The sequence below is a fragment of the Melozone crissalis genome, unplaced genomic scaffold (genome assembly GCF_028551555.1).
Source record: "Melozone crissalis strain CALT ecotype California unplaced genomic scaffold, PUWL_Pcris_2 ptg000027l_1, whole genome shotgun sequence".
In the NCBI taxonomy this organism is placed as follows: domain Eukaryota; kingdom Metazoa; phylum Chordata; class Aves; order Passeriformes; family Passerellidae; genus Melozone; species Melozone crissalis.
The window spans coordinates 32,990,592-33,018,032 of NW_026535805.1; the positions used below are offsets into that span (position 1 = coordinate 32,990,592).

Consider the following 27,441-nt stretch of genomic DNA (forward strand, 5'->3'; position numbering starts at 1 on the left):
CTAAAAACTGTTCCAGCTAGAGGCTCCTCCCCTCCATCTCCTTGCTCTTACTAGAGGTGCACACAGTGTTCTGTAATTAATGAGGTTCATATTTTTCAGATATAGGGGTTTTATTTTTGTAAAAAAATTCAATGAAGAAGCGAGACACACTTACTCTAGGAAACACTCCAGATACTTACTCTTCGAAAGCCTCCCTTCTTCCCAAAGGAACAATACATTGTGCTAGTCTGACAGCCCCAAACAGAGAAGAGCACTATACACTAAGTGAAAAAGTTCTTACGGTTATGCATGTTATTTCAGAGATGTCTGTACTGAAGCTGACAAGGTAACAGAAGGATCCATCCAGTTCCAGTTATTAAAAATCTTAATTTTAAAGAATGACAATACATTAGCACCAGTTGAATCGGGGACATACACTCTCTTGGCTGCCATTTCCCACATTATACAACATTCAGAACCGTGCAGAGCTTTTCCGTATTTCCACCAAAGAACTGCCAGGTGGAACCCCAGGACACTGCATCAGGCAGGACACAAACACCTGCTCCTGAGGGTGTGCTCACCAGCCCAGATCTGCAGCACATGCTGCAGGCAAGCTCCAAGTCATCATTTTCACATGAATCTGATCTGAAAAGTGCAACAATATGATTATGCCCCAGATGAACCAATTTTGCTTACATAAACATTAATTCCAGGAAAATCAGGAAAGTGTTAGTGCGTTGGCAATTGCAATTGGTGGTTGCACTGGGTACTGCCACAATTCAAAAGTCTGAAGCTACTTCCCTCCCCTTCATCTCCTGACTGATTGCTTCTGAGGCCAAGTGCACAGGGACATTGCCTGTCACCTTCTGCTGCCCTGCAAGTGCTTTTCTGGCTAGGTGAAACCATACATTTGTTCTTGTTTTCCTTCCATACTAGTGATACATTAAATTTCGGAACCTCCTCTGTATTAGAAGTACTGCTCAAAAATTACTCTCATTAGATTATATAATAATTTCTTTCCACTTACATGGTACAAGTGAAACCTTTCCTAAAAAATTAAATCTTTCCTGAAATTTTTCCTTATGTTTTGCTGTTCACAGGGTGGTTTTAGTTAAGCGTGAAGAAAGTACGTGGGAAATGCAGATGAAGCCCTTTTAAGGGCCCCTTCATCATTTCCACAGTTATTAGAACAGGCTTTGGGAGACACAACCAAAGCAAATGTGTTAAAGCTGTCAGTGCCCAATACAATCATGCCCAAGTCCCTGCTATATACCCAGATACTCATATATTTCCTTAGGATTGCAGTATTGCAGCCTTTGTCAAATCTTGGCATCAGACAGAAGCATGCTGGGGACATGTCCTGTGCATCACTCATCTCTGCTCTCTTCCCTCCTGCTAAATAAGCTGGGGAACAGGCAGGTACCTGCAGCAGCAAACCGAGAGCAAAGGCTCAACCAGCCATTTGCAATTCTGCACCAGAGCTTTGAGCCATGGCACAGAATTCAGCACTGTTGTGAATAACTCCACCTCCCCATATAAAAGCTCACGGCCTTTGTGACAGACTGTCAGGCCAACGGTATGAAATTACCTCTGAGGCCTCTCAGCCCAGCTCTCTCTATTACATACAAGGAACTCATGTGCCCCTGAGTTGGCAACACACACAAGTCTCAAACACAGAGGCAATTTCCTGCTTTTCCAACAACTGAAATCATACTCTCGCATGACAATTTGAGGCACAATCACGGGAGTGAACAGAAGGCACAGCACTGATACCTCAGTAATTCGTCTGACATGGAATTACCATGGTAAAGCAGGATTAACGTTTACCTTGTCAGACCTACACGCCACACCGTGCCACGACAGATGGAAGGCTGGGTTTGCCTGGAGGGGACCGGATGCACAGGCTCTTCTCCTCTCCTTTAACCAACCTGGGTAACGTTTGGTACCTGCTGAGCTTCCTAGCCATAAAATTTGTTGCCATATCTTGAAGTTTTTATGAAGGAAAATGCATTACCCTGTCAGAAGCAGAACTGGTCAGAGCGAAATGGATTCAGTTCTTTTCAGAAGTTGTGCTTTGTATTTTTTTTATTGTAAATGAACTGTGCAAAAGTGTTATTTATAACAAGCCTCTTCCTAAAACAATTATTTTGCCTGTCAGTGTTAGTGTGCCCCATATGTATCTGTCTGCAGGGAGAAAAGCCTCCAGGTGCTGGCTTCCATGGCTAGAGCCCGTCTGAGCCCGAGACCTCTCCCTAAGGCAAAGCCCCAGCAAGAGCACAGAGCCACAGATTTATGCCACCATCCTGGACCAGTCCTTCACGTCTCAGGCCGGAAAGTGCACCCATCACTCATTAAATTATCCCTAATGGGATTACTCTGATTACTCCTGTAAGCAAGTCTATGCTCACATGACTATTGTAGGATCAGGCCTTAAGCTCTGTAGCTGTCTACATCCACATGTACACACTCAGGCACACTCTCACAAGCAGATATTGAAGAGGCTAAAATTAAAAAACTAAAATCCACATTTTAAAATATTTATTAGTAACCAGCAAAGGCACTAGTTAAAGAATTAAAGTACCATGATATTGACTAGTATAAACTTAGAAACTTGGCATCAAAGTTATTCAGACACCTTAATAGCTCCAATTAGTTTGGAATAACTACCCATCCAATTGCAGGGGTCAAGCAATGAAAAGACAGGAAAATCATATCCTAGAAACATCTAAATTTGCCCTGTATGCAAGAACAGGACCTGGAACTCAAGACTAACTGCTAAAATACAAAGAGATTAAAATAACATGTAAGTCGGACCAGGAGCAGATGGGCTGCCTGCCTGGCTTTGCTGCTGAAACAAAAACTCCCAGGTACAAATGTAGAAAGGGGAAAGACCAGCACACACATCAATTACTTTTGTATCACCTCTTGCTGTCTCCTTGTCAGCAAGAAGGGACATGTGACAAGCTGACAGCTTCATCTGAATGCTTGAAAAACTATCTCAGCTGAAGTCTGAGTGACTTCTTGGCAGAGCCTTTCATGTTGTATTTTTCTATTTTTTTTTTCTTTTTCTTACTACGGAGAGCTATTAACTGCTCAAGTCAGCTAAATCGTCAACCAGAGAAATAAATCTGCTGACTAGTATATTAAAACACATTTATCCATTCTCTGCACATATCACTGGAAAACCACTCTACTCCCCAGGACCAGAAACCTTTTTTCTTTCAGTCTTCAAACACTGTAGTTAACGTCTTCTGTAAATATCCCCAAACCATGTTCCTCCCTAGTCACGACTACAAACGCTGTCTTACAAGTAGCTTTTCAAAATTTCACCTAAAACCAGACAGACTGCAGTACAGTATACATTTGTCTTGTAAACTCAAACTGTTCAAAATTACCTCTTACTTTACAGGTGACACTGCACTTTAATAATCAAAGTATCAATATTTTTGGTTTTAAAAGAAATTACTTTCACCACTGGGAAGTAACAGTAAAATTAAAATATAATTTTAATTTACTTGCTAGAGACTTTGAATTTGTTTTTCCAGTTGAGTTGAGACAACTAAGATCTGGTGGGCTTGTGACAGACAGGTGTGGGTGTTGAAGACCAGGATTTCTGAGCCGGCATTGCTGCATCTGAGCAAATCATGTTGGGTTAGATCCAGGCAAGGACTTCCTTCCTGCAGTCAGACAGGGCATGATCTAAATTTCATGTATGTGCCTCCTAAATTCAGAGTCCAAATGGTATGTACACACTGCCTGCAGCATATGAATACACAGAAAGGCACTCAGGATAAATCCAACTAAGGAAGAACTTGAGAAGCCAAAACTCTCATCATCACCACGCCAGTAATGGCTGGGGCTGGGTCCAATGCTGCAAGGCCTTCTCATGAGGGGCAAGAGAACCTAACAGGGTTCCATGGATGATGTGCTTTAGCAAGTTAAAAGTATTTTTCATTTAGATACAAATTTAAGTTTTTTACAGATGAGGTGGGCACAGGCTAAATCTCAGCTTCCTAATGGTGTTCTCAGGACACTACGCAAAAGATTGTCCCCTGTAAAAGCCAGAGTTGTACTTTGTTTGGGACTGTCACATGGTCTGGGGCTAAGTACCAACACACAGTCTGAGCACTGAACCAGGACCTCTTCAAAGGGCATGGCTGCCTCTCTGCCTGCTCACAGCACTGTGGTAAGACATGGATAAAACCAAGGTAACACTCGACTATGCAGTTAGCTGGGGAATTTCAGGGAGGTAACTTTCCAAGATAAAGAGCTTGTTGAGAATTATTATGCCTGGGACTATAATTAAAACAGACACCCTAGTTCAAAGGTTTCTTTGGTTAGTAAATCTAACTGAAATTATTACCTTTCACTCTGTGCCTCTTTATCGTTCCCTCATTTGTAAACTGGGGTTAAGAATGCAGAGTTCTCTGTGTGTAGATGAGACAGGCTATATAAAAGCTCAGCTGTATAAAGGCAATCTTGTTTCTCACAAATATCTCAAGTTAAACATGACTTCAAAAAAAGCAGCTCAATTTAACTCCAATACAGCACCTATTTTTGTCTCTGGATCTAAATATGCAGCAGACAGCTTGCCTCTACCACTCCTCCCAAAAATTCACTCAGCTTGGATCATGTCCCATTTTCTTTAAATGTATAAATCCCCATATCATCTGCAGAACTTTGACTATCACAGAGACTGCTTCCATATCAAAGCTTTAAAATATGTTGTAAAGCCACAGCAATGATGCACTTGTGCAACCACTGAACTGTAACCAATGCTGACTGCAAAGCAAGTTCATGAACTTCAGCTGTGATATATCCAGTGCACCATATTTTGTTCAGACTCCCAGTTAAAGGGGTCAGGGATTTCAACAGATGGAGTACTGTTGCCACCCAGCTGAAAAAACTCCTGCCCAACAGCTCAATTAGGTGCTCTGGCAAGTACCAGCCTTTGCCAACCCAGCCAACTTCCTTATTATTCCCATCCCTTATCCCAGAATGCAGTTTTATACTGATACTTCTGTATCTTTTATCAGTACATACAGAAAAGCCCAAGAACAATCCAGAGACAGTGAACACCGGTACCAACATAATTCTACCACAAGCACCATTTAAAGTGGCAAGTGGCAAAACAAACAGAAAGATCACCAGCAAAACTTTGTTGTTTTCTTCAAAGATGTCTCACTTGATGAGTAAGAACTTGAAAGGTCCCTGAGACTTTCTAAAAGACTATTTTGCATATTCTCTCTCACAAATAAGTAGCCATGCCCAGCCACACAGGTAGCTTTTAAGGTCAGATGCTGTCCAGAGATACCCAGAAACAAAGACGTCTTGGGCTCCAGTGGGATGAAGGTAATGCTAACACAGGGCTGTTGGACTGTGACAGAGAACAATGTGGCATGGTGACTTCAAAGAAGTATTACTGAAAGTGAACGAATGTATTTATGTTAGGTCTGTTTCCCCCCTACACACACAAATGTTGGGAAGCATGTCCTGCCATGTAACTGGAGGCCAGTTGGGCTGGGAATCCCACCCTTCCAAGCAGCTTCAGGGCTCAGCTGTGCAGACACTTAAAGCAGCACAAGGATGCGGCATGGAAGTGCAACATTACAGGAGAGCAATCTCACAGATTTATTTTCAAGAGTCCAAATCAGATGCAAGTGTTTAAGAAGGATCCATATTAAAAGGAACTCTTAAATGTCAAAATACTGTTAACAGAGTCAAGTAAATGCAAACACGTTGATCTTTCCCTTCTTTCTTGGAGCTTTAAAAAAACAAATACATTTAATACCACCCTTTAATTCCCCAGGTGATCTGCATGATTTAGCGATAGAGAAAACCTTTCTAATGGCACCAAAATGCAACAGCCAATGCAAATTATATTTGTTAACAAGCTGTCACTAGGGAGTGCTCAAAATAATTATCACTGTTTGTCTCAAGTTAATTTGAATTTCTGCAAGTGCCTTATACGACTGCATTTAGTGGTGACAAGATGTCTTAAGTATAACAGTGTATTTGCGTCCTTTTCTATCTTTGATGCTTGCATTAAAATAACACTCCCTGCTTTTTCTCTAGTGTTTTTTATGGATATTTGCTGTTTCTTAGACAACTGAACACAGCTAACGTGAAAATATGAAGGGATTTTTCACTGCTTTTCCTCCTAGGACATTTTAAATTTAAAGCCATCTCAAATGCTGGCAACAAGCACATAACATCCTAAATCTAAGAGAGTAAGGAGGAAGAAAAGCAAAAAGGAAATCAACTGAAAGTTCAATATTCCTTGTGATGGAAGTTGCTTTACCTAGTATTTAAATACCTGCTACAGAGAGTTAACAGTTTCAATTTATTCTTTTTACTGAAGGCATGGATCTGAAATGGTTCAATAATCCGTCAGGTATAGCTGCCTAAAGAAAAACATTCATCTAGTTTAGGAAAAAACCCAGTATTATTTTGAAACAAATGTTATCTTCTGTAAGCCCTTTCAGTGGAATTGCTTTCACTGCTCATGTGTATCATACAATCAATCTACATATAACCACTCTTTATGTTTCTACACTCAGCACTGCACTATATAAACTAAACCTAAAAATAGGCCACCTAGATGCTTCCAAGTAGCTCAATTTTGCAGCACAAGACCAGCTTTCACACACATGCAGCGCAGCCTCTTGGTCAAATTCTGTTTTGTTTCGCTTGAGTATTTCCTTTTTGAAATTCCTTATTAGAAAGGGCAGCTGGAGTATGGAACTTGGCCAAAATCATCAACAGATGTACGGTGAATTAATTCAGTAACAGTAAAAAAAGCAGGATACATGAGCAGAAGCTCTGATAGTAACTTGACAATTGAAACCAAAATAATGAAAAATAGGTTGATTTCTATTTTTTGATTTTATAGCTCCACGGCCTTTCAGGAACATATGGTCTACTCCTAGCCTTTAATGGCCTTTTACTTCATTAAGGTTTCCAGTTGGTAGGGAGTTTACATCTTGACATCTCTCTGAACCTGAACCAGAGCTATTATCAATATGAAGTGGTTTCTCCTTATTTTGCAGCTCTTAAATGAAACATAAGATTATTTTAAGTCCATAATCTTCTCAGGAGGATTATCGACTAGTAGGTCTGACCCTAATATTGCTCATCTGAACAGTGATCTGCCAGATGCACTGAGAAAACAAAGGCTAAATACATACCTGTCTGGAGGGTCTTGAAGAAAGACATAATAGAGGCTTTATGACTAACTACTTAAATCCTGTTTTATTTGACAATGCTAACCAGATGTCTTCTGGAAAACAAATCAAGTGTTTCAATCACTGCTGCTTAAATACATTCCTTGAATTTGGCCAACAAAGCTAAACAGAAGCCAGAGTCAGCCAAATCCAGCTCTTCAGAAGATGAGATAATAAATGAATCATCGCAGGCATTGGAACAACGAGCCCTATATAATGTACATAGCCTGAATCAACACAATTACCCTGGGGGGAGGGCACAAAGCACAGGCAGTTGTGCAGGAACTTTCAGCAGCTACAGACTGAAAAGGGGTATGAAAGTCAGTGTGTGGACTGTTCCCACTACTCACAGCAACACCTTCCTCAGTACATATCTGACACCTTGTTATCTGCTAGAATGGACAAGCAGTCTGGGCAGGGACCAGCAAGTGTGTGACAAGACACTGCCCTCATCTGCAACTTCAACAGTGCAGAGAGTGTCCACAACTCTCTTCAGGAGATGGATATCTCCTAACAGCCTGGTATCATTTCAGCCTAGCTGTGTCCGACCTTCCGACCTTTAACATCAGTACAGTTATTCCATCCCTGCCCTTTATGCCTGTCATCTCCCACCTCATGAAAAAATGACAACACACAGCAGTGGAGATTGTACTCCCCCACTTTTTTTTTTTCTTTTTTCTTTTTTTTTTTTTAAATCAAAAGTGCTCTACATTGCTAATTGCAGAACTGGAAGAGAAGTGCCTCTTGGAAATTCCACTATGCATGCCCTGCTCTGGTTCCCATCACTGCAACTGACATATATCCACATTTGAGGGAGAATTTAGAATAGTTCAAAAATAACATAAACTAAGAGTTCAGGTACATGGTAAGAATTCTTTTTTCTCTTCCTTCTCTTCATCATAGCTTGAAATATTATCCCAGGCCAATGCATTCCAGATTAAACTTTAGGCTTTCCTTTTAGGACACTACACCTCCACCTGTAACACACTTGATTTCACAAACCTGCTCAGAAGGTAAACAGGCTCACCTAAAATACACCCCAAGCAGTTAAATAAAGCAACACTTAGAACAGTGCTGCATCTCCTCCCCATCTTCATGCTTCACGCCTTATTGCTGGTCAATTTTAGAGTCTAACACACTCCACAAAATGAGGATTAGTCTCAATTTACTTTTACTGCCACATATTTGTGTCACTGCTATGTACTGCAGCTGCTCCATCTGTGCTCCCAGCTGAAGGCCACTGTACTTCAGAGACTTGCTCAGATACTGGTTCCTCAAACAGGACCACGCAAGGAGCCAGATCTGTCAATGCAGGGATGGGAGCTGTTTTACAGTGCTCCCCTACCCGCTGAACCTCTCAGCCTTATGGACCAAGAACACTGCAGTATGTGGCACTGGGCCCTTCAGCACAGACAACAGCCTGCCTTAAGAAACAATGCCAGATAACAGCCTTCTTAAACAATGCCACTCTGAACAACATCAAACCCACAAGCTCTGCTACTGCCCAGACCAGACTCTCAGGGCTAGTCCAGACACTCAGCAGACATTAGCAACATGAGACTAGCCAAGTCTAGTAGTCCCTCAGCCTTGGAGCAGAGCACACAGCAAGGGAACAGGATTGATTCGAGGATCCTGGCCCCATGCAGAGCCTCAGCTCTTCCTTCCCATCTGTCGTCTCCACCTCCTGTTTTCCTGACTTCCTAGGACACAACAGGGACACAAAGCACAGACTCACATTAAGACTCCTCAGTGGTTAATACCTTTTTGTTTCTATCTGAACATCTGTATTTTGGGAAACACCTTTCATGAAGTGCCCGTGAAAGCTTTAAGAAGAGGCCATATAGGACAGGGTTTCAGGAAAGGCCAGCCAGAGCAGCTTGGCCCTGAGGGTAAGAAAACACACATCCTGCATGGTATGTCTCACTTCTGCTTCAGCAGGCACTCCAAGGTCCTGGCTCCTTCCCCAAAGAAAATGAGGGTCTGCTTTATCCAATGCAAACAAAGCACTAAGAAGAAATACTGTATCTATCACCACAACACAAGAACTGCATCATTTTCTAAACATTTAAATCAAATTGCAATGGTACCATGACTGAAGTGCAGCTGAAGCCATCACAGTAAGCCACAGAGACCTTGCATTTAAAATGAAGTAACATAGCCTGGGTTTAATATATCAAGCCATTGGTTTTAGTCAATAACAACTCTAAATTTCAATATAGGTTACATATAGGTTATATGTCTCAAGAATAGACAGACTAGCCTCGTGAACGTTCCAGGTTCCAGGTACTTCATTTTCTAATTCAGGTTACTCGACAATACTGCATTTTAAAACTTCAGAGGGCAGCAGAGCACCTGCATGCCTAAAATAGCTTTACCTCAGTTATGAACATATTTGAATGAAAGATCTCACCACTTATACTTGAAAGTAGCTTCATAAAGGAAAAGCACTGTATTTCCTCTTCTTTTCAAAAGGATAAAAGCCTAGTTCATAGGTAAAAACCTAAAATACCTCCCCCTATGCAACATCTACTGTCACATATAGCATCCATTTCCACAGTGTTGATAAGCAGGGGACATACCAATATATAATATACAAAGTAAAATAATCAGCTGCACAAAAATTAATTAAGAAGATCTTTTCCTCATACAAAAACAACACTGCTTCCCGAAAAAGTATGCAGAGATCAGCACACGGTGTACTTAATTTTCTCAAGACACTTTAAATACTAATTATTTAATATCTCTAACTTTTTATCCTTAAACCAATTTAAGTAGCAACATTAGCTTCCGCTTCTTAAGTGGTACTTAGAAGTTTATTCTAAGTAACAGACAGCTTCTTATTTATTTCCATAGATTTTTTTTATTGGGTCCACACTGTAAAGAATTTGCTATGAAAATTGTACCAGAACAAACAGTTTGCCCTTGCACTGTCTTAAAAGCTAGCCAGGATTCCATCTGGTTACTATTAGATGGGTGAAAATACCTTGATAGAAATACTTTGCTAGAATTATTTTGACAGATTTTATACACTTGATATTTGACAGGCGATTTAAATGTGCTCTACATGTAAATTACTATTTGTTACCTAAGTTTTCTACTTCTTTTTCCATTTACAGGGGAGCCACGTGTGTAGAAACAAATAAATAGCCTTCAATCAAGCTGCTATAGCTGCTTGATTGAAGGCTACCTGTTGTCTACCAACAACATCAGCTCTCATAATGTGAACAAGAAAGGACTGGAAAGCTTTCAAATCTGTCTTTTGATGGTCTGAACAACGGTTGCTAACTCAGTCCTCTGACTCCATTATCAGGTTCAAGGGGACCACCAGAAGTTCTTTCTTCCTTCCCAATCTCCTCTAAAGATAGGATTAAATATACACAATGACTTTTGAGTAGTGCTTGTCTGACCTATTCTCAAAAACTTTAAACTATTTCATAACCCCCAAAATTTATGGGGGGGGGGGCTCTATTAAATATCTTTGCCCTCATATTTCTCCACTGCTGTACAGGCCTACTGCTTAACTTCTGACTTAGCATAAACCAATAACTATATTTGCTCTAGTTCTACTTCTTTCCAGTTTCCCTTTGCTGTCACTGTTTTCAGGAGACAAAGGCAATTCATCCCACTTTCTGCACAGAATACAGCGCATTTTGTCATCCAGTGTCATTCTTTCCCCACCACCCATACAGCATGCAGGTCACACACAGCTGTCCTACTGCTCCAGGTTTACCTCAGCCAAAGAATGTGAAACACCACAAGGATGGCAAACTGCAAGCTTTATCATAAGGCCAAGACATGCAGAACTGAAGTCCCCATGCTAGCCCAATGGTGCTGCTCATAACACTACTTCAAGCTCTTCTGCCTTACAGTCACATAATTCCTTTCTACCTATTAAAGAAGCTTTAGAAAACTTTGATTTTTCTAAAGAAACAGGTGGAAAATCAGTTCAGCAGTTCTCAAAATTATGTCACAATTCTGACAGTGCTTTTACACTGAATGAAACTCTGCTCTGGATACAGAACTTTTAACTGAAATCTCCAAGGCACCAGTGCCTTCCTGATTTCACACTGCTGGTCAAAGCAACAGCACAGTAAAAGTGATAAAACTTTACTCAGTGCCTCTCTTAATACTAGTCATGCTGTAGCTTCTCAGGACAGTTCCAGGCAACAGCAAGGAGTTATTTTAAAACTGTACTTAGGGGAAAAAACCAAAACATGGCTCAAGGAAAGAGCTTGAGGTTAAACAAATAAGTAAATACATAAATAACAGAGTTGCATTCACTAAGTCAGCAGTTTGATGTCTGGTGAAGGTATCATCAGTTTCTCCTCTCAGTTACTACCCCGAAAGCATGAAACTGAAACTCACTTCATTACCAAGTGGTCTTACATCAGGTACACAAGCCAGAATATTTAACACAAATAGCTAACTAGCAAATTGTAGTAGTAATCAATAGCTTCTTTCTTATAATGAGCTGCACCTCCAGAGAAAAATCCCACCAGACCAAAACAACTCCAGGTATGTAAGAAGGGGAAGCAGCATGTATTACTTGGTTTCAGACAAATATATTAGATATAAATGTGTTTAAACAGAACATGAAACTGCAGTAGTTACATTTCTCATAAAACTCAAGAAAACCAGTGCATTTTAGCCTGTGCAGGTTTTTGGGGTTTTTTTAACAGTCCAAAACACAGAACAGGAAAAAATATTAGAATGAGTGGGTAAAGTTCACAAAAAAAGCTAACAACCATCAGTATACTTTTTAATCTAAAGCAGGCAAATATTTTTATTTTGTAAAGAACTGATAAATATTTTCATTTTGCAATGGACTGGTAAACATGCCTGCAAGAGAACAATAAATGTTTCAAGGCTAAGGAACTGCACAAATGCATTAAACCAGTAATAAGTACAGAGGGCACACAGGCTATCTGCTGAGCCATGCAGGAGACAATAACACTGGCTGTCAAGACTTTCCTATTAAATGATAACAAAAAGCACCTAGTAAGAGACAGTGAAAATCAATTAACTGGGGAAATGGCAAGAGAACTCAAATATGGCTGTCAAACACTTCTCTATTCAGACATACAAAATCAAGCTTTCTTCAAGTCTAAAAAGCAGAAATGTCAGGTTAATCAAACAAAAAAATACAATATTCTTTTAAATCAGGTTAACTTTGCAAGGTATCAAGTACCCGCAGTTCCTGTTGAAACAAAAAGGGACTTGAACAAGTTGGCTCTTTGCAGGGTAACCCCCTTTGTTAAACAGCCAGTGTAAAAGAAAAATCCAGGTTAACCGTTTCCAGAACATGAACATTATACTGTTATTTTAAACTTTATGTCTGGCCCAGGAACAGGCATTCTGCAGGCCTCCTTGGTGGCTGCACGTCTTTGTTCTTATGGCTGCACTGACACAACACAATGCCTTGCAGACAGACTGTATAGGTACAGCCCCAGCAAAGGTACTGTGGGTAAAAACTGGGGCTTAAAAACATGCTGAACACTTCTGCAAACAAGCATTTTTATTACTGGAGGAGTCCTTGTGAGTGCCCTGTTCCCCATTTCCCTTTTCTGCCCTCAGCACCTTTTCCAGCTTCTCACAAGCAGCCACAACCCTGGAAACGACACTGTGCAACAACAAAAGAAATCACCAAATGAAACACCTCTGATGTATTTTTTCTTCACAAATGGACTAATTCAGGACTTAGTGAAATTGAAGGTATCATTTTGGAAACACTCCAAAGACTAAACAGATAGGCCAAGAGACACTTTTCTGTTTTAGAGTGCTCTGTCAGATAACACATTTACTTATGGTCCTCACAGCAAAGTAATTTTCCCCTGTCCCCTCATTTGAGAGGAAAACACCACTAATGTTCTACATGTGATACAGAAAAACAAGTAATTCTTGCAAAGCCTGCAATCTGGATATGTTTGCAAAGACTGGCAAAAAGTACTGTTGTTTTAGGACGTGTCTGTGTCAGTAGCAGTGTCTTACCTCTCAGCACTGACTTGAGGTTCAGCTTGGCTTGTCTGTGCAGGTCCTCCACACAAGGTGGTCTTGAGGAGGGTAGGAAGACATTTTCCTGCTGGTGCCACGGAGCAGTGTAGTGCACAGTCCATCTACTCTCTTCATCTAGGTTGGAAACAGCTGCAGAGAGACACAATAATAAGAAAATGAGATGTTATTGCAGATAGCTCTATCATGAAATCCCATATGTAAGTTTGCCCCACATCATCTAAAAATGAAAGAAGCAATGTTTGCCACCACAGAGCCATCAGAATACTCCTTAGAACCTCATTTCCATGACAGTTAAAAAACCCTTCCTTAAATTTCTAGTCTAAAAATTAGTTCTGTAGGAAACACCTTTCGCTCTTCTCATTTTTATACTTGCTGTTTTATTCACTCTGAACTTGAAACTCTGTTTTCCCCCCCTCTAGCTCCCACTCTTCAAAAAGGAATCAGTTTTCCACTCCCTGATCATGGCAGGTGCTGTGCAGTGCAGAATAGCTTGGCTCAAAGGTGCCCCTGGGAATATGACAGCCTTCATGAAAGATGACAACAACTTCATTTTTATTGGGAAACAACCTTGTCTGACCTCCTGCTTCCTCACACCAGAAACAAGATTCCAATGAAGCAAATAAATTTGCTATGTTCCTTTGTCCTGAGTGGAAAGCAGATATAAACAAAAGCAACTCTATGGACAAATACAGCTCAGAGCACAACAGCACCGAAGAGGGCTATCTCTGGCCACCTCTTTGCACTCAATACAAACATGAAAATAAAACACAGACCTTGTTCAAGGTCAGAAAATCTAGCAATGAAACAGCCAAAGCACACACTGCCAAGATTTGTTTATCATTTATGCTTCCCAAGAGAGAGCCACTGCATTTTGTTTCAAGTTTATCATCAATAAAAACTTAAGCAGTTGAATAGCCTTATCCCTCTACCCTGCTGTAAACAGAAAAAGGGCAGGTGAGGGTCATATTTTATGATCCCCCAGGCACCCTTTGGCCTTCAGTCAGCATGCTGCACATCCTTGCTTTTTAGCTCTCCAAAGCAGAAAAAGCCACTACAGATGTGCTGCCTTCCAAGCACCTGCCCTGCTGCCACAGCTCCATTGCCCCCAGCCTGGCTGTGAGCTCTGCATCTCCCCTATGCCCCCTTTGCTGCTGCACTGCCTGGGGCATCACTTTGTGGTTTGTCTGATGCCCTTGTGGTAGCAGAGGTGGTATGGAAAACTGAGAAGCAAAAAGGATGCAACAGCCTCCTGTCATCTGAAAAATTACCCTTTCCTTAACATTACTGTGCATCTGCTGGGATCATTTCAGATGGAAACAACTGGGATTCATAAGGAAAATAAGCTATGCCTCTCACTTCAAAACAGCTACAGCCTAATGCTCAATGCCTGTTCTTTCCTAAAAGGACTTGAGGTGGAGGGGGAGGTTCTTAACTGCTTCCCCTCGTAGTTTCAGACCTCGAAATGTCTGAAAACGGGTATCCTCATGTCTGTGCCCTGGTCCTGCATCCCACCCCCTTCTCCCAAGACATACTGATTGGAACACGGCAGGTACACATTCAGCCCGTGCCCACTCTCCCCGTTCTTGTTCACCAGCGGTGAAACCTAAACTACAAAAAACGGAGAAGTCATCACCTACCTGGTTAGAGCATCAATCACCCCCATCTAACAGAAAACGCGACACTTAAAGGCAGTGAAAGACGCCCACGCCATTCCCCGGCTGAACCGGCGGGTGGGGAGTGGGTAAGGCTGGAGGAGGAAGAGGAGGAGGGGAACACCTGCCGCCAAGCCCACCGTCTGGCTGCAGCCCTGCCACAGCAAAATTAAGGTTTATTGCTCGTCAGGATCGATAATGGTCATCAAAACTAGTCAAGAGAAGTGGTGTGCACATTTGCCAACCTCTCTCTCTAGTGTGATTTGTCTGTCCTTCATGACTTAAAGGAAGATCAACATGATTTTAAAAGCCACCCTGAAACCAGAACATCTTTAAAGACAAACGCTGGCTCAGAACAAACTTTACCCAGATACCTCAGTGATACAAGCCGATAGCTGCATAAGCAGAGACGGATGTCTGACAAACCATGAGGACACCAGCACATACCGGCACACCCTGCCTGGTCACCGAGCTGCCCATTGCACACCGAGAACTTTGGCTCCTTCAGTATCACCGTGACAAAGCACTTACAAAGCCACTGTGTCCCAAAGCAGAGGTCCCAAAGACCCTCACAAGGCTGCCTCCATTCACTCCACAACGATAAACGATTAAAAGAGTGAGAAAAGTTTAAAAGGAGGCTGCGGGAAGGAGAAGTGAAGCCGACGGGACCCGCACTTTCCTTCAGAACTGGGCTGCCTCCTGAAAGCTCAGTGAGCACACAGAACTATACTTACTCTTTCTCTTGAAAAGTTTCATGAAAGATTTAAGTTTTGTGTTGATGAAAACCACCATTTTCAAGGTGCTGAACTGCGATCCTGAAGTTGAAATCCCATAGAAAGGAGGAGTTGCAGAAAGGTGATTGCCAGACTTGAACCTGTTCAAACTCTGCACACCAAATTTCTCTTCTCCACGTTTCTCCCCTCTGCCTCTTTTTTTGTCCTGGAATCACTTTAAATATGTCTAGATCTTTCTGGTAGACGAAATAATTTACAATTCTTTAGCCTGAGTTTCTCCTCCTCGAATGTTCGCTGGAAACAGCCACTTCCAACAAACAGAACAGGAGAAAAAAAGCACCCCAGCTGTTATTCTTCTTTGCGCAGGACGAGAAAGGTTTGCTTGTTGTCCACAGCAGTTACTCCGCTCTTGTTCCCCTCCTTTCCCGCGCTCTCCAAGCCAGGCTGCTCCAGGAAGTCCCGAGCCGGCAGGTGCCTGCTCTCCATCCCGTGTCTCCAGCCGGCTGTGAGGCCGGAGCAGCGGCAGCTCCCGGCACCTTCCCTGCCCCTGCCCCCGCCCCTCCCGCCGCACCTCCCCGGCGGCCCCGGCCTCCTTCCAGTTGCAAATGAGTGCTGCATTTTCGTGCAAATCAGGATGCTCAGCTTTCCCACCGCTCCCATCCTTCCCCCATCTCCCCCCACCACCCCTTTTTTTTATTTTCACCCTCTTGCTCCCACTTTATTAAGGATCCAGAGCTGCGCCTTAGCTGGCTGCAACACGCAGCCTCGGCTCTGAACTGCCTCCCCTTCCAGTCCCACTGCTCCCCCCGTAGCCACTGCCATTGCCTGAGACATCAGCACACTCATTTTACATATTGAATTTTAGTCAGTTGCACTCCTAATTTATTCTTATTAGCGTCATCTCAGACCAGATACATGGAAAACAAAATCGAGTTATTTCTGGCTAACAGAGATTCTGTTATTCATCAAACGAAACTTGGGCACGGAGATGAAACAGCCCAGCTTTTTGAGATGAGCATTTTATCCTCATGTCTTAAAAAAATGTGTCTGTACAGAGGTCCACAGCCATCCTTCCTAGGAATGAACTCTAATTTTGCAGAAGTTAAAGAGAAAATTCTAAGCACCAAATGAATGTGCTCAGCAGGGCATGCCCTTTGCACAATGTTCAGGCTCAAGAAGCAAGCCCTCCCTCACAAAACAAGCTTAGGAAACCCCCTCGAGTTAACAATGAAAAGGATTTTTTTCCTCAGGAAAAAGAGAAATGCCAGCAGCGGGGGGCTCAGGCTGACCCCAAAGCTGCAGCAGGCTCCAGCCTCTGGAGCACAGCATGTAAAAAGCAGATGCTCCACAGGAACTTCTAAGTTTCACCAAACAGTTGAGACCCAGCGAAGAACAGACTGTAAATGAAATCAGTTCATCACTGTCTGAACACACTACTATCAACATCTTATCAGGATTTTCCAAATCCAGAGATTTTGCAACTGCAACATGGGCTTGACATCAAAACTACCATGAGCAGTAGGTCTCTCCAGCAGCTGCTGGTCCAAGAGGCATTTTGACTGGCTCAGCTCTGCCAAAGGGACAGAAGACCATGGTGCCATGGTAGCAATGGCAGGAAAGGCATCTCTGCTTTTTGCATTGATTTCCATCAAGTACTGTACACAAAAAATGACTCTGATATGGAACTCTGATAACAAAGTAACTATTTAGTGCTGGTCTTGAAATAAATATATAGTAATACCCCTGTCAGACATTTGCCATCCACAAACCATAAAATGCATGCTTGCTGGACACACACTGAAAGTGAATTCGGAGTGATTCCATTTCTAACTCCAGCTACATTGCCATCTGAAGGCAAACCAAGGAGATGGTGAGTCCTTTTCCAGCATGGTGTCGATCTTTTTTAGGATGAAGGAAGTCCCTCCTCCTACACCTGCCAGTTCCTTAGCACGTAGGAAGTGGAGCACAGGGAGAGTTTCAAGCATAAAATGATGGAGTCTGGGCTGCTGAAGTGAGACAGTCTCTTCCAAAGGTCTTTATGGAACCTCAGAGGTTCCATAAAGCCCTCGGAAGCAAGACTTTGTTATCTTTTCATGGTCAAGCCACTGTGAATCATCAACATGATCCTGGGTACTTTGGGCGGCTTGGAATCCTTTTCATTTCACCCCGGGCTACAATGTGTGCCAAGTGCAGTGTGCTTTTTGTTACTGGGTCCTCAACCCACCCTGGAGCATTTCTCCTGCCTTAGAACAAGCACTTGACCACTGTCCTCTGCCCCGGATCTCAGCACGGAGGCAGACATTCAAACCCAGCAACAAACAATACCTTAATTGATGTCTGCCTTTCATTCCCCTCCCCACCCCGACCTTGCTTCCACCTACCCTCAGGTCATGCTGTTAAAGAGGTCAGACATCAAAAATGGCTATCATGAGGGACTACCCCAAAGAAAACACCCTCTGGCTACTCCTATCTGCACCTCTGAGACTCTGCACTAGTCCAACAACAAACAAAACCTCTTCTCCACCTGAGACAAACCCACTGATTTCCATAACATTCATCACATTGTCTCAACCCAGCTTTTTGTAAAGGCTTTTCATTTCTCAAGAAACTCTCATCTAATAGCAATTCTCTGAGAGCTCAAAGCATGAAATGCCTGCACTCCTCTGCACTTAGCTCCCCTACACTGAAAAGAGAAGGAAAAGATGGGGCAGTTTGAGAAAATTTATATTGTAGCCACTACGCAAACAAATAAAGGACTTCAGCCTCAAACACTGCCAATCCAGCAGACAAACTCACAAGAATCCCCACCAAACAACAAGAACAAAAAACCCCACCTAAAATTAACTTGACAGAGTAAAATTTAAAAGCTTGTTAAAGCTAGATAAACCCAGCATGAGCAGTAGGTGTGCACACTGATATCAGTTCTTTACATGCAAATGACTCAGAGACAAGTAGCAGACTGGGGAGACCTTGCTCTGTGACACACTTGCTACTCCACCTTGGACAAGTTAATATTAACCCATCGCCTGAGTTAGCACATCCTTAGAAGCAAGGATCACAATCACTGCCACATAAGGATCACAGAAATACAGAGCAATCAGGAGTATCACAAGGAACACAGAAAACATGGAGAAGATGTTCAGTAAATGTTAATTTTCACTTCACTTTGGATGGAACTGGTCACAAAGTCTGGCTCAGAAGAATCTTCCTAAAAAGTCAGGGACTAGAGCAAAGAAACCGAGAGGCACAAGTTGCAGTGTCAAACAACATCCTCAAAATCACAACTGTGCAATGAACTCATTAGCAAAATGCTTTTTTTAGTCCAACTATAATAGTTTTTAATCCCTGAGTGGTTAAACTGATTCTAATTTTCTAGTAGAGGCCACATACATGCAGAAGAGAAGTAAAGAAGAGTGGCTGCTTGCATGTGGCATGCCTGAAACGCTGCTGTAGCCATTCCTTCACTCCCCTCCCTGCGCCGTCCCCTCTTTAGAGGGGCTTTCCAGCTGACCTGCTCCACGACAGCCATCTGGGACAGCCACCCCTCCACATTCACAGCAGCATAAAACCTCGGCGCCAGTGAAACAATCTGGAGATATTCAGCTTCCACGGAAATATTTCCAGCCAGCCCCTGGGGGAGAGGGACTCTTGTGTCTAGCCCCCATTCACAACTCAGTGCCCTGAGCCTTAGCACCAGTGCACAAAATCCACTGAAAAAGCTGAAGCTTTCTAAAAAGGCAAATGTTGAAAAGTGACATTCTTGGGTCATTCGTAACCACAGCCAGAGCAGCTGCGGGGCAGCAGCCCCAGGGGCAGCTGTCCACAGGGACACTGGAATCACTGAGAATCAGCATTCTCTTCCTAATCACCAGCCCATGCACATACGCGCAGTACAGAATTTAGGAAGTACTTAAGTTTTTTAAACAAATAAAACATAAGAGTAGCTAAAGCAATGCTTTCCATCTCCCTCCCACAAATGAAAACAAATTTAATCACTTTATTTTCATGAAGGAGAGGTAAACCCAACACATGATATATCAAGTTCATTAACGGAATGATGCATCAAACTGCTAAAATGTACCATCATCTCAAAACCTAAACTTCAAGTTGCAAGCCTTAACAGCTTCATCTGGACAATGGAAAAATCCTCCATTAAACAACTCTGTAGCATTTATGACATTTTAAGAGGAAAGAAATAGTAAAACTGTGCAACTGAGCTGGGTACTAACGGCATTGTGAGAGCTCTTCCAGTGAGTCTCTGTTCAATGCTCAAAAGGGAAAGTGGAAACGCTGGCAAGCAGATGTACTCAAAACAATTAAATCGATGCCTTTGCTTTTACAGACACGTCACTCGGTCGCTGTAAATAAGTTTCCACTGCGCCATCCTACAGCAGCTCGCAGGGAAGAAGCTGCTGAAGGGCAGTTGTTCCAGCAGGTCTGCAGGAATGTGTCTGTGTAGGACATGCTCGGGATTGCTCCCTGCCGCCGCCAGCCACCCACTCTGAGCAGCTGCGGCGTCCAGAGGGGGGCAGCTATGGACACCCCCTCCCCAGGCTGCACAGAGCACCAAGGCATCTGCGGGGCAAGCCTGAAACTGAGGAGGGCCATTAAACTCCTTCCTGCAGGCCACAAGGCTCCTGCCTGCCTCAGACCAAGACCACCCAGCTTTGAAATGTGCACTTTTACTTCTAAGTGAGACTTCTGTCATAAAGAAACAGCAGAAAGGCCAAATGCCTCAGGTATTTTCAAAACTCACACCCAAGCTTTGTGCCTGTTCTGGCCACCTTCACCCATGCTGTTAACCATTTGCTGGTGCCTAAATGGACTCCTTGCAGAGCACAGGAGTCAGTAATATGGTCAGAACGGGTTTCTCCCTCCCTGAGATGCCATCCCGGCTGGCCTTCTCCCGGCATCTTTCAGGAGAACAAAAGTGCTCCCTCCACAAAGGCCGTCCCAGGCGGCACCGCATTCACGGCCCTCGAGTCTCGGCTCCCCTCGCTCACAATGGCCCCTTTCAAGGCAACCTCAGCCCTGGGGAAGCGCGATCCTGCCCCGGCTACTGGGAAATTACAATCCATTAAACCTGCGATCAGGAGGAAGAGGAGGAGAAGAATGCACAGGAAACAGGAACAAAGAAGAAAAAGTATTTTCTCCTAAAGCCACCACAACAGCACACCAAGAAGGACCCCGTGCCCCAGTGCAGGGGCAGGGGGGCCAGGGCTGAGCCTGGGCCTGTGCAGGCTATTAGGGGGCAGATATTGCTGGAAAAGAGGGTACCCGGCTGTGCCCTCCTTTATCCAAGATCATAAAGGATTATGCCTGCAGGCTCTGGGAAAGGGGCTGCCCGGCGGGGGCACAGGGAAGAGGGAGCAAGATGAGAAGGAGAAGCAACACAACCTAAGCCAGAGAGGACAGAAAAGCAGCAGACTGATTGATCTGATGATCCTATTTAGGTCACAGCACAATAAAGCTAATTCATTCCTTTAACAATTCAAAACATCTTTCCACAGGATCCTCTATCATGCAAACACATCGGCAGAAAGAAAAGGCAGCATTTGGGCAGGGCTGCAGACAAAGCAGCAGTTTCTTTTGGTTAGAGCATCTCCCCACACAGTAATGGCACTCAAGAGAACAGAAAACGTTTTGTGAATGTGCAATTTTGTTTTGTTTTAAATTGCAGGGCACAAACCTTTTTCCTATGGCCCCAGTTAAGGCAACTTGATGAGAACTTCTCTCATTCCCCAGGGAATAATACCCTTTCAGGATGTTACCAGGACATATTCTCAATTTAAATACCAAATGCACCTGTGCTATGGCTTATCCTAAAGAACTGATCAAAACTGGCTGGGGCAAGTAAATTAGTCTACAAAATCGTGACTCTTACTTGCCCTAATAATGCATAACAGTGAAAATAATTCTCTTCTGATTTAGTGACGGAAAAAATACCAGGCAGAGAAGCTTGCAAGTCTTCTCATTCGAATCATCCTATAGGACAAGGAGCAAAACCAACAAAACCAGACAGCAAAAATTCCATTTCTGAACTTCTGTCCCAAACAATCTCCCAGTAATTCCATCTTTGGCAGCTGTGTTCTTGGGCATCCACACTAATATCCAACAGACATCTCCAACTAATCTCAGTCTGCATTCTCCTTATGGGTTTTCTGAAGGGGACATGCTCCTCACTCATTCCACTTACTTAAAGGTCACAGGAAAGAATTTTTGTAGCCTATCTTGGCCTCCCTGCCCAACACTGCTCTTTGGCATGCTTTTATTTATAAATGGATTATCCCTTTAGTATAAAGGGTTACAAATTCTTCCCTTTTCTTGGCTTTTTGCTGACTCAATAAATTCTGGGTGGGTCTCATTTAAGCTTGGAGGCATACTCTCTTAAAATTAGGCCTGTACATTCTCTACTTTCCTAAGAACTATTACAACCTATAAATGAGAAAAGTTAAGCTCCTTGGAAAATACCAACCTGCATGGAATCAGACAACTGCTCATGCTAAAATCAAGCATCAAGCACCCATTTACTGCCTTCCACAGCAACTGGAAAAAAAGTTTTGTTCATTAGCAACTTTCAAAAATTTTACCTCAAAAATGTTATCTGCACAACACAATACTAAAATGATGAGTAAAAGTAAAGGCTCACAACTAATAAATGGACATTTGCTGTTGCTCCTAAGATTTCTGACAAAATCTAAAAACCCAGGTGTGTTCCAATTAAAGACACAATCTGCCCTGAAATAAAAGTCTCCATACTAAAGTAAGGCATGGAGTTCCTGTAACAGTGAGCTAATAATAATTACTGCTGGATTCAGCAACATGTAAAGAAACAACTGCACCAAAATCTGTAACACAGAATCTCCAGAGATTGTCTTTGGCTGACCATGGGCATATGCACCTCAGATGTGATCAAACACCAAAAGATTTCAAAAATTATTTTTAAGATTGTATTTGTGTGGTCAGCATCTTCTTATCAGAAATCCTCAATAAAACCAAATGAAAGGACTAATACTGTTAAGCAGTTGAACTTTCAAAATATTTAATGTGAATACCAACATAAGCTTTTATTAGCATTGGTTTGATTAAAAGTTTCAGAGATCTGTTATTAATCATACACAATCTAGAGGCCCAAACCGCATTACATGCCATGGTGGATCAGCACTAATTACTGAATAATAGTTGTGCTTCTTTGAGTAGCTAGCAAAATGCATCTAACAGTTTAAGTGATGCTAAAGTGCTAAAGGTGCCTTGCCACCAAGCATCTTCAGGAAGCACTACTGAGACTAGTCTATTGTGTATTTTAGTATTGTGGTAACGGTTTCTATAAATAAGTATGTGTGGGCAACAGGCAAACAACAGAAATCACAATGTTCCTCATCAAAATGTATTTCACAAAATGTTTAAAAATGCAGATTCTCTCCCCTCCCACTTTCTGTCTTAATTTCTGCCTCCATTTCCTGCCAGACAGAAAAGGAGTAGATCCCTTGCTTTTCCTTCAGGATTCCCACTGCAGACACCTACATTTCTTCTTGTTTTAGAGAAACTATTTATTCCTTGCTGTGTTAATCCTTGTGTGCTTCATAAAACCAACCAAACAGAAAAGCTGCAACACAGCAAGGGATTTTACATACACTATTTAAAATTAAAGACACTGTTCTTAAATGCAAAAATGTCTCTTTTGGTATCTTTGGTTTCCCCACTAAGCACAAAACATAAACTGCAGTAAAGTTTGCATTTTGTCGGAAGAGCTGAAGTAGAAGTTGAAGAAATGTAAATATAAAACTTGAGACAGCTGAGGCTAGTTTTAAAATTATTTCTCTGAGTATGTTCACTATTTGTATCTGCAAAGCTCTGAAAGTGGGCAGCTATAGCACCATCACTGCCTCTTCAGCTCTGAACAGACCTCAGGCTCTGTAACCTGACAGCAGTTCTTCATAGTAATTTGCTCCCAGTGGTGAACTCCTGCTCAAAGACAACTGAAATGCAAGCATGCATCCACAATTCAGATCAGCACCACTTAAACTGAAACTACCAATTTATTTTTCAAAGAGCTTCTGAATGTGTCATCCCACTGATAAGAGATACACTATAAATCAGATTTCCAACACTTAGCTGGAGACAATACAGAAATACAGAGGCAATTATGCAGACCCTAAAAATAAATTTCTGTGTAGAAATACCATGGGTTTTCCCACATAGAAAATAAGGTGAGTAAGTTTCGTTCCTGAAACTTTCCAGTAGCTGGAACAAGGCAAAGAAATATAAGTAGTCAACTACTACTAAGCAACCCTGCCACCCCAAGATAATTGATAAAACTACAGTGTATCCCAGCAGCTGCATTTTAACACTGTGCACAATATTCCAAATTCAACTGTGAGGTAAAGATTGGTTCAGAAGACTGTTATGTCTGACTTATGTGCTATAACAGAATTAAAACAGGAGAGCATTTTTCATTATTAGTCAGTCAGAAGAGAAAAGAAACATGGTATTAGAAATCTGGAAGAATCAGGTGTGAAAATTACACCAGCTCCAGGGCAGGGCTGACCCCTGGAGCAGAAGATTCCATTTAGACGTAAAGAAGAGAGGAGATCATGGTCAATGTGAATAAATCTTCAGGAAAACCAGTGAATAAAATCACAGCAGTATTTTCCCAAAATTGGAATTCAATGTGCATGAAAAGGCAATTCCTTTTTCCCATCCTGATGGATAATGACACAAGTAGTCTTGACTTTGGCACCCATTTAGGATGCTTTGATGCAGCATTAAAAAGCTTCAATCCCAATTCACCATACACAAAAGCACCACTTAACAGGATATCCCTGCTTGGCCACCATGCAAGGAATTGTCTAAGCTGATGCACACCAAAACTCAATTTACATCTTTGTTTTTCAACTATGGCTGGTTTGAAGAACATACTTGAAACTACAGCCATTAAAAGTACCTGACACAATCCACAACGTCTAATATTCAGTACAGAGCCCACACCCAGCTCCAGGAAGCAATAAATTAAAACACTGCATTCTTATAAGGCATTGAAAATGCTCCTTTTAAAATCAGGGTAATTAGCATCTTTCTTCTCTTTGGATTAAGCAAACCTATCAGGAAAAGGTTAGCATCATACACAGGAAAAAAAAACCAAAACTGCTCACCTTCAACTACTGGACATAAAGGAGTGTCTTTTCCCTTTATGTTATTAATTATTTACCCTAACGTTGCCACCAGCATCTGCTTGGGGACCTGCTTGCTCCCCCCAAACAGCAGTCCACTGTTCCTGGTCTAGCCATAGCATTGTGTTTGTGGCAATAGCATCGTGTCTGACAAACAGAAGGAGAGCCAGGTTAAAAGACACTGAGAACAACTTTGAGGGATCATTCATGAGGTATGCCAAACCTATTCTGAAGATGCTACCCAGCTCCAAGTTTAATTAGCCCTTCCTGGAACACATCACAAAACCACACAGAAATGGTTTTATAAACTTCTGTTGATGCCTTTGAGCAATGACAAATGTGCTCTGCAACCCTTGTGTGGGTAACTTCACTGTTCTTAAATTCCTTGTCAAACCACATAAAGGACAATGAACAAACGACAGCATTAAACCAGAGCAGTTGCCCCATAGTCATTGTGGCTCAAATCAGAAATCAGTCAGACAGGGAATGAGACCTTTGGGATGAGCAGCACATGGCCACTGACCCCACACAGAGCAGCTAGCTGAGCACTGCCACGGAAAAGACACCACAGATAACTTGTCTTTCAACCACAGCATTTACAAGTTTTTGTATCTTCTCCAGCAACACCAGTTTGTGCTCAGCTGGTAATCCAGACAGTCCCCAGTACACTGAGATAGAGTTTCCAAGCACATGCCAGGAGCTGCAGCCTAACAGCCACAAGCAGAGCATTGGGGAATTCAGCATTAAATTAGTAATGGCCAGGCCCCAGCCTGCCTGCCTGAGTGGAGAAGACCTGGGAAGGCTGGCATCGTGGGGTTTCACATTTATTCTCTTCCAATGACTCCAAGTCAGAACTGGTCATGTCACGCATCAGGCACTGTTTCTGTAACTGCTGTAATGGCAGGCACTGCTTGCAATCCAAAATTCAAGCTGTGCCTTTCCAATCATGCTTTATCTCTATAATCCAGACTCCACACTGCCCTGTATTACAGCACCAATTGAGACGTAATTGCAATGAGCCACCTAAAGTGTTTTTCTATTTTCTTATTTAAAAAATACCCCACAGCAACCCCTCTGCCTCAATTTCTGCTTAGACATAAGAATGTCACCATTATTGTTTGGTTTGCACTGCATGTTCTTAGAATAGATCAGATCCCAATCTACCTCTCAACTGCTTATTAATAATTCCTTAACTGTGCGACTCCTTGTGTCTCCTTTTGTGCCTTCCAATACAGTTTGAAAAATGCTTTCTAGGGAGGTTTTTTTGGAACAATATGTCAATTAAAACAAAGGCTCTGACCCTCTCCCTTTCCTTTTAACTAGCCAATCTCTCTCAATCCTAGCTCTTCTGAGAGACAGAGGAAATGCAAGCAAAATGCCATCTGTTGGCAATGAGGTGGGACTAAGCCTTTAACATTGAAATATTCATTTTAGAAAAGCCAAGCAAAAATATTTAATTGACTCACAAGACTGAGTTCTCTAAGTTACTCTGGATTCCAGGTCCCGTTGTGCACTTTATTTCACAGTAGACATATTTCTATTTAATCTGCCATTATCTCATTACTTCTTTTCTAAGAAAGCAAAGAGTGGGCCTTCCTCCTATCAAACCTGCTGCTCCTCTGTCTTACAAATTCTAACATGGGTCTTTGCTTTCCTTCATGAAGAGAAATGAAGGGGAAGGCAGAGAAAATAAACTCAAGGCAGACATTGAGGACTTTTTTAGGTCTCAGTCCAGTAAGCTTTTTTTGCATGTATCACGTAATTTGTCCCTACTGCATGTACCCGCCCGCAGGACAGTGCTGCTCGGAGGCAGGAGACAGCCACTCCACAGCCCTGCTGAAGGAGATGCTCTACAGACCGTGATAATGTCAGTCTGGGGGTGACAGGACAGAAATCACTTCATGTCTACTCCAGCCTGCACCTGCTGCCCAACAGAACTGCTGGGCATCTGCTGAGAGGGGCTGCTGCCTCCACACAGCAAAAAGAAAGAGGGGAAAAAAAAAAGAAATTGAGGACATTTTTCTCAAATCTCACTTTCAAGAAGATAAATTAAATATCATTAAATATCCTACTAGGTAATCTGATGCCAGATAAATGCAGTGGGCCAGGCCATTTGCTATTTGCTGTAGGTTATTTTACACCAGTTAATCCACCCATGCCAACGTTTTTATTTTTCATTCTACGAAATCCAGTTCTATTCAAGACTTACTACCATTATCTAAAAAGACTACATACTTGAAGAAAAATTGCATAAAATATAAAACCTAGCAAGTTTTGTACTCCTCTTGGGTCTTCCAGCCTTGCTCCTATGACAAGTGATTCCAGTCAGTGCTGGTGCATCCATCAGCACAGCAGACAGACAAAGGCAGGCAGCCACGTGCCAGCAGGCCTGCCTTCTGCAAATTACCAAACAAATTCAATACCAACTTGCACAGTAGCATTTTCACAAATATGCAGTCACCATGCAAGATGCAATCCTTTCTACTCAAATCCCTCTCACTTTTAAATACAGTAATTTAGATGGGTGAAAAAAACCCAGATATTTGTAAAAATCAGATTGCATCAACAAGCTCCAGGCACCCTGTCATTCTAAGATTTGTCCCCTGCAGACACTGCTCTGCCAGTTCATTTTCTCTTTTCCATCAGTAAGTAGCCTTCACTCTACTCCACT

At 42.4% G+C, this 27,441-nt stretch overlaps 1 protein-coding gene across 8 annotated transcripts in view; it reads right to left on the minus strand.

The window, feature by feature from the left end:
* Positions 1-27,441, minus strand: part of NHSL1 (NHS like 1) — a 174,720-nt gene that overhangs the window by 35,251 nt on the left and 112,028 nt on the right. For all 8 annotated transcript variants that reach the window (XM_054279245.1, XM_054279244.1, XM_054279243.1 and 5 more), the window contains exon 2: positions 13,191-13,343. In XM_054279245.1, coding sequence (XP_054135220.1) covers positions 13,191-13,343 — 153 coding nt within the window. The remainder of the gene's footprint in view (positions 1-13,190; positions 13,344-27,441) is intronic.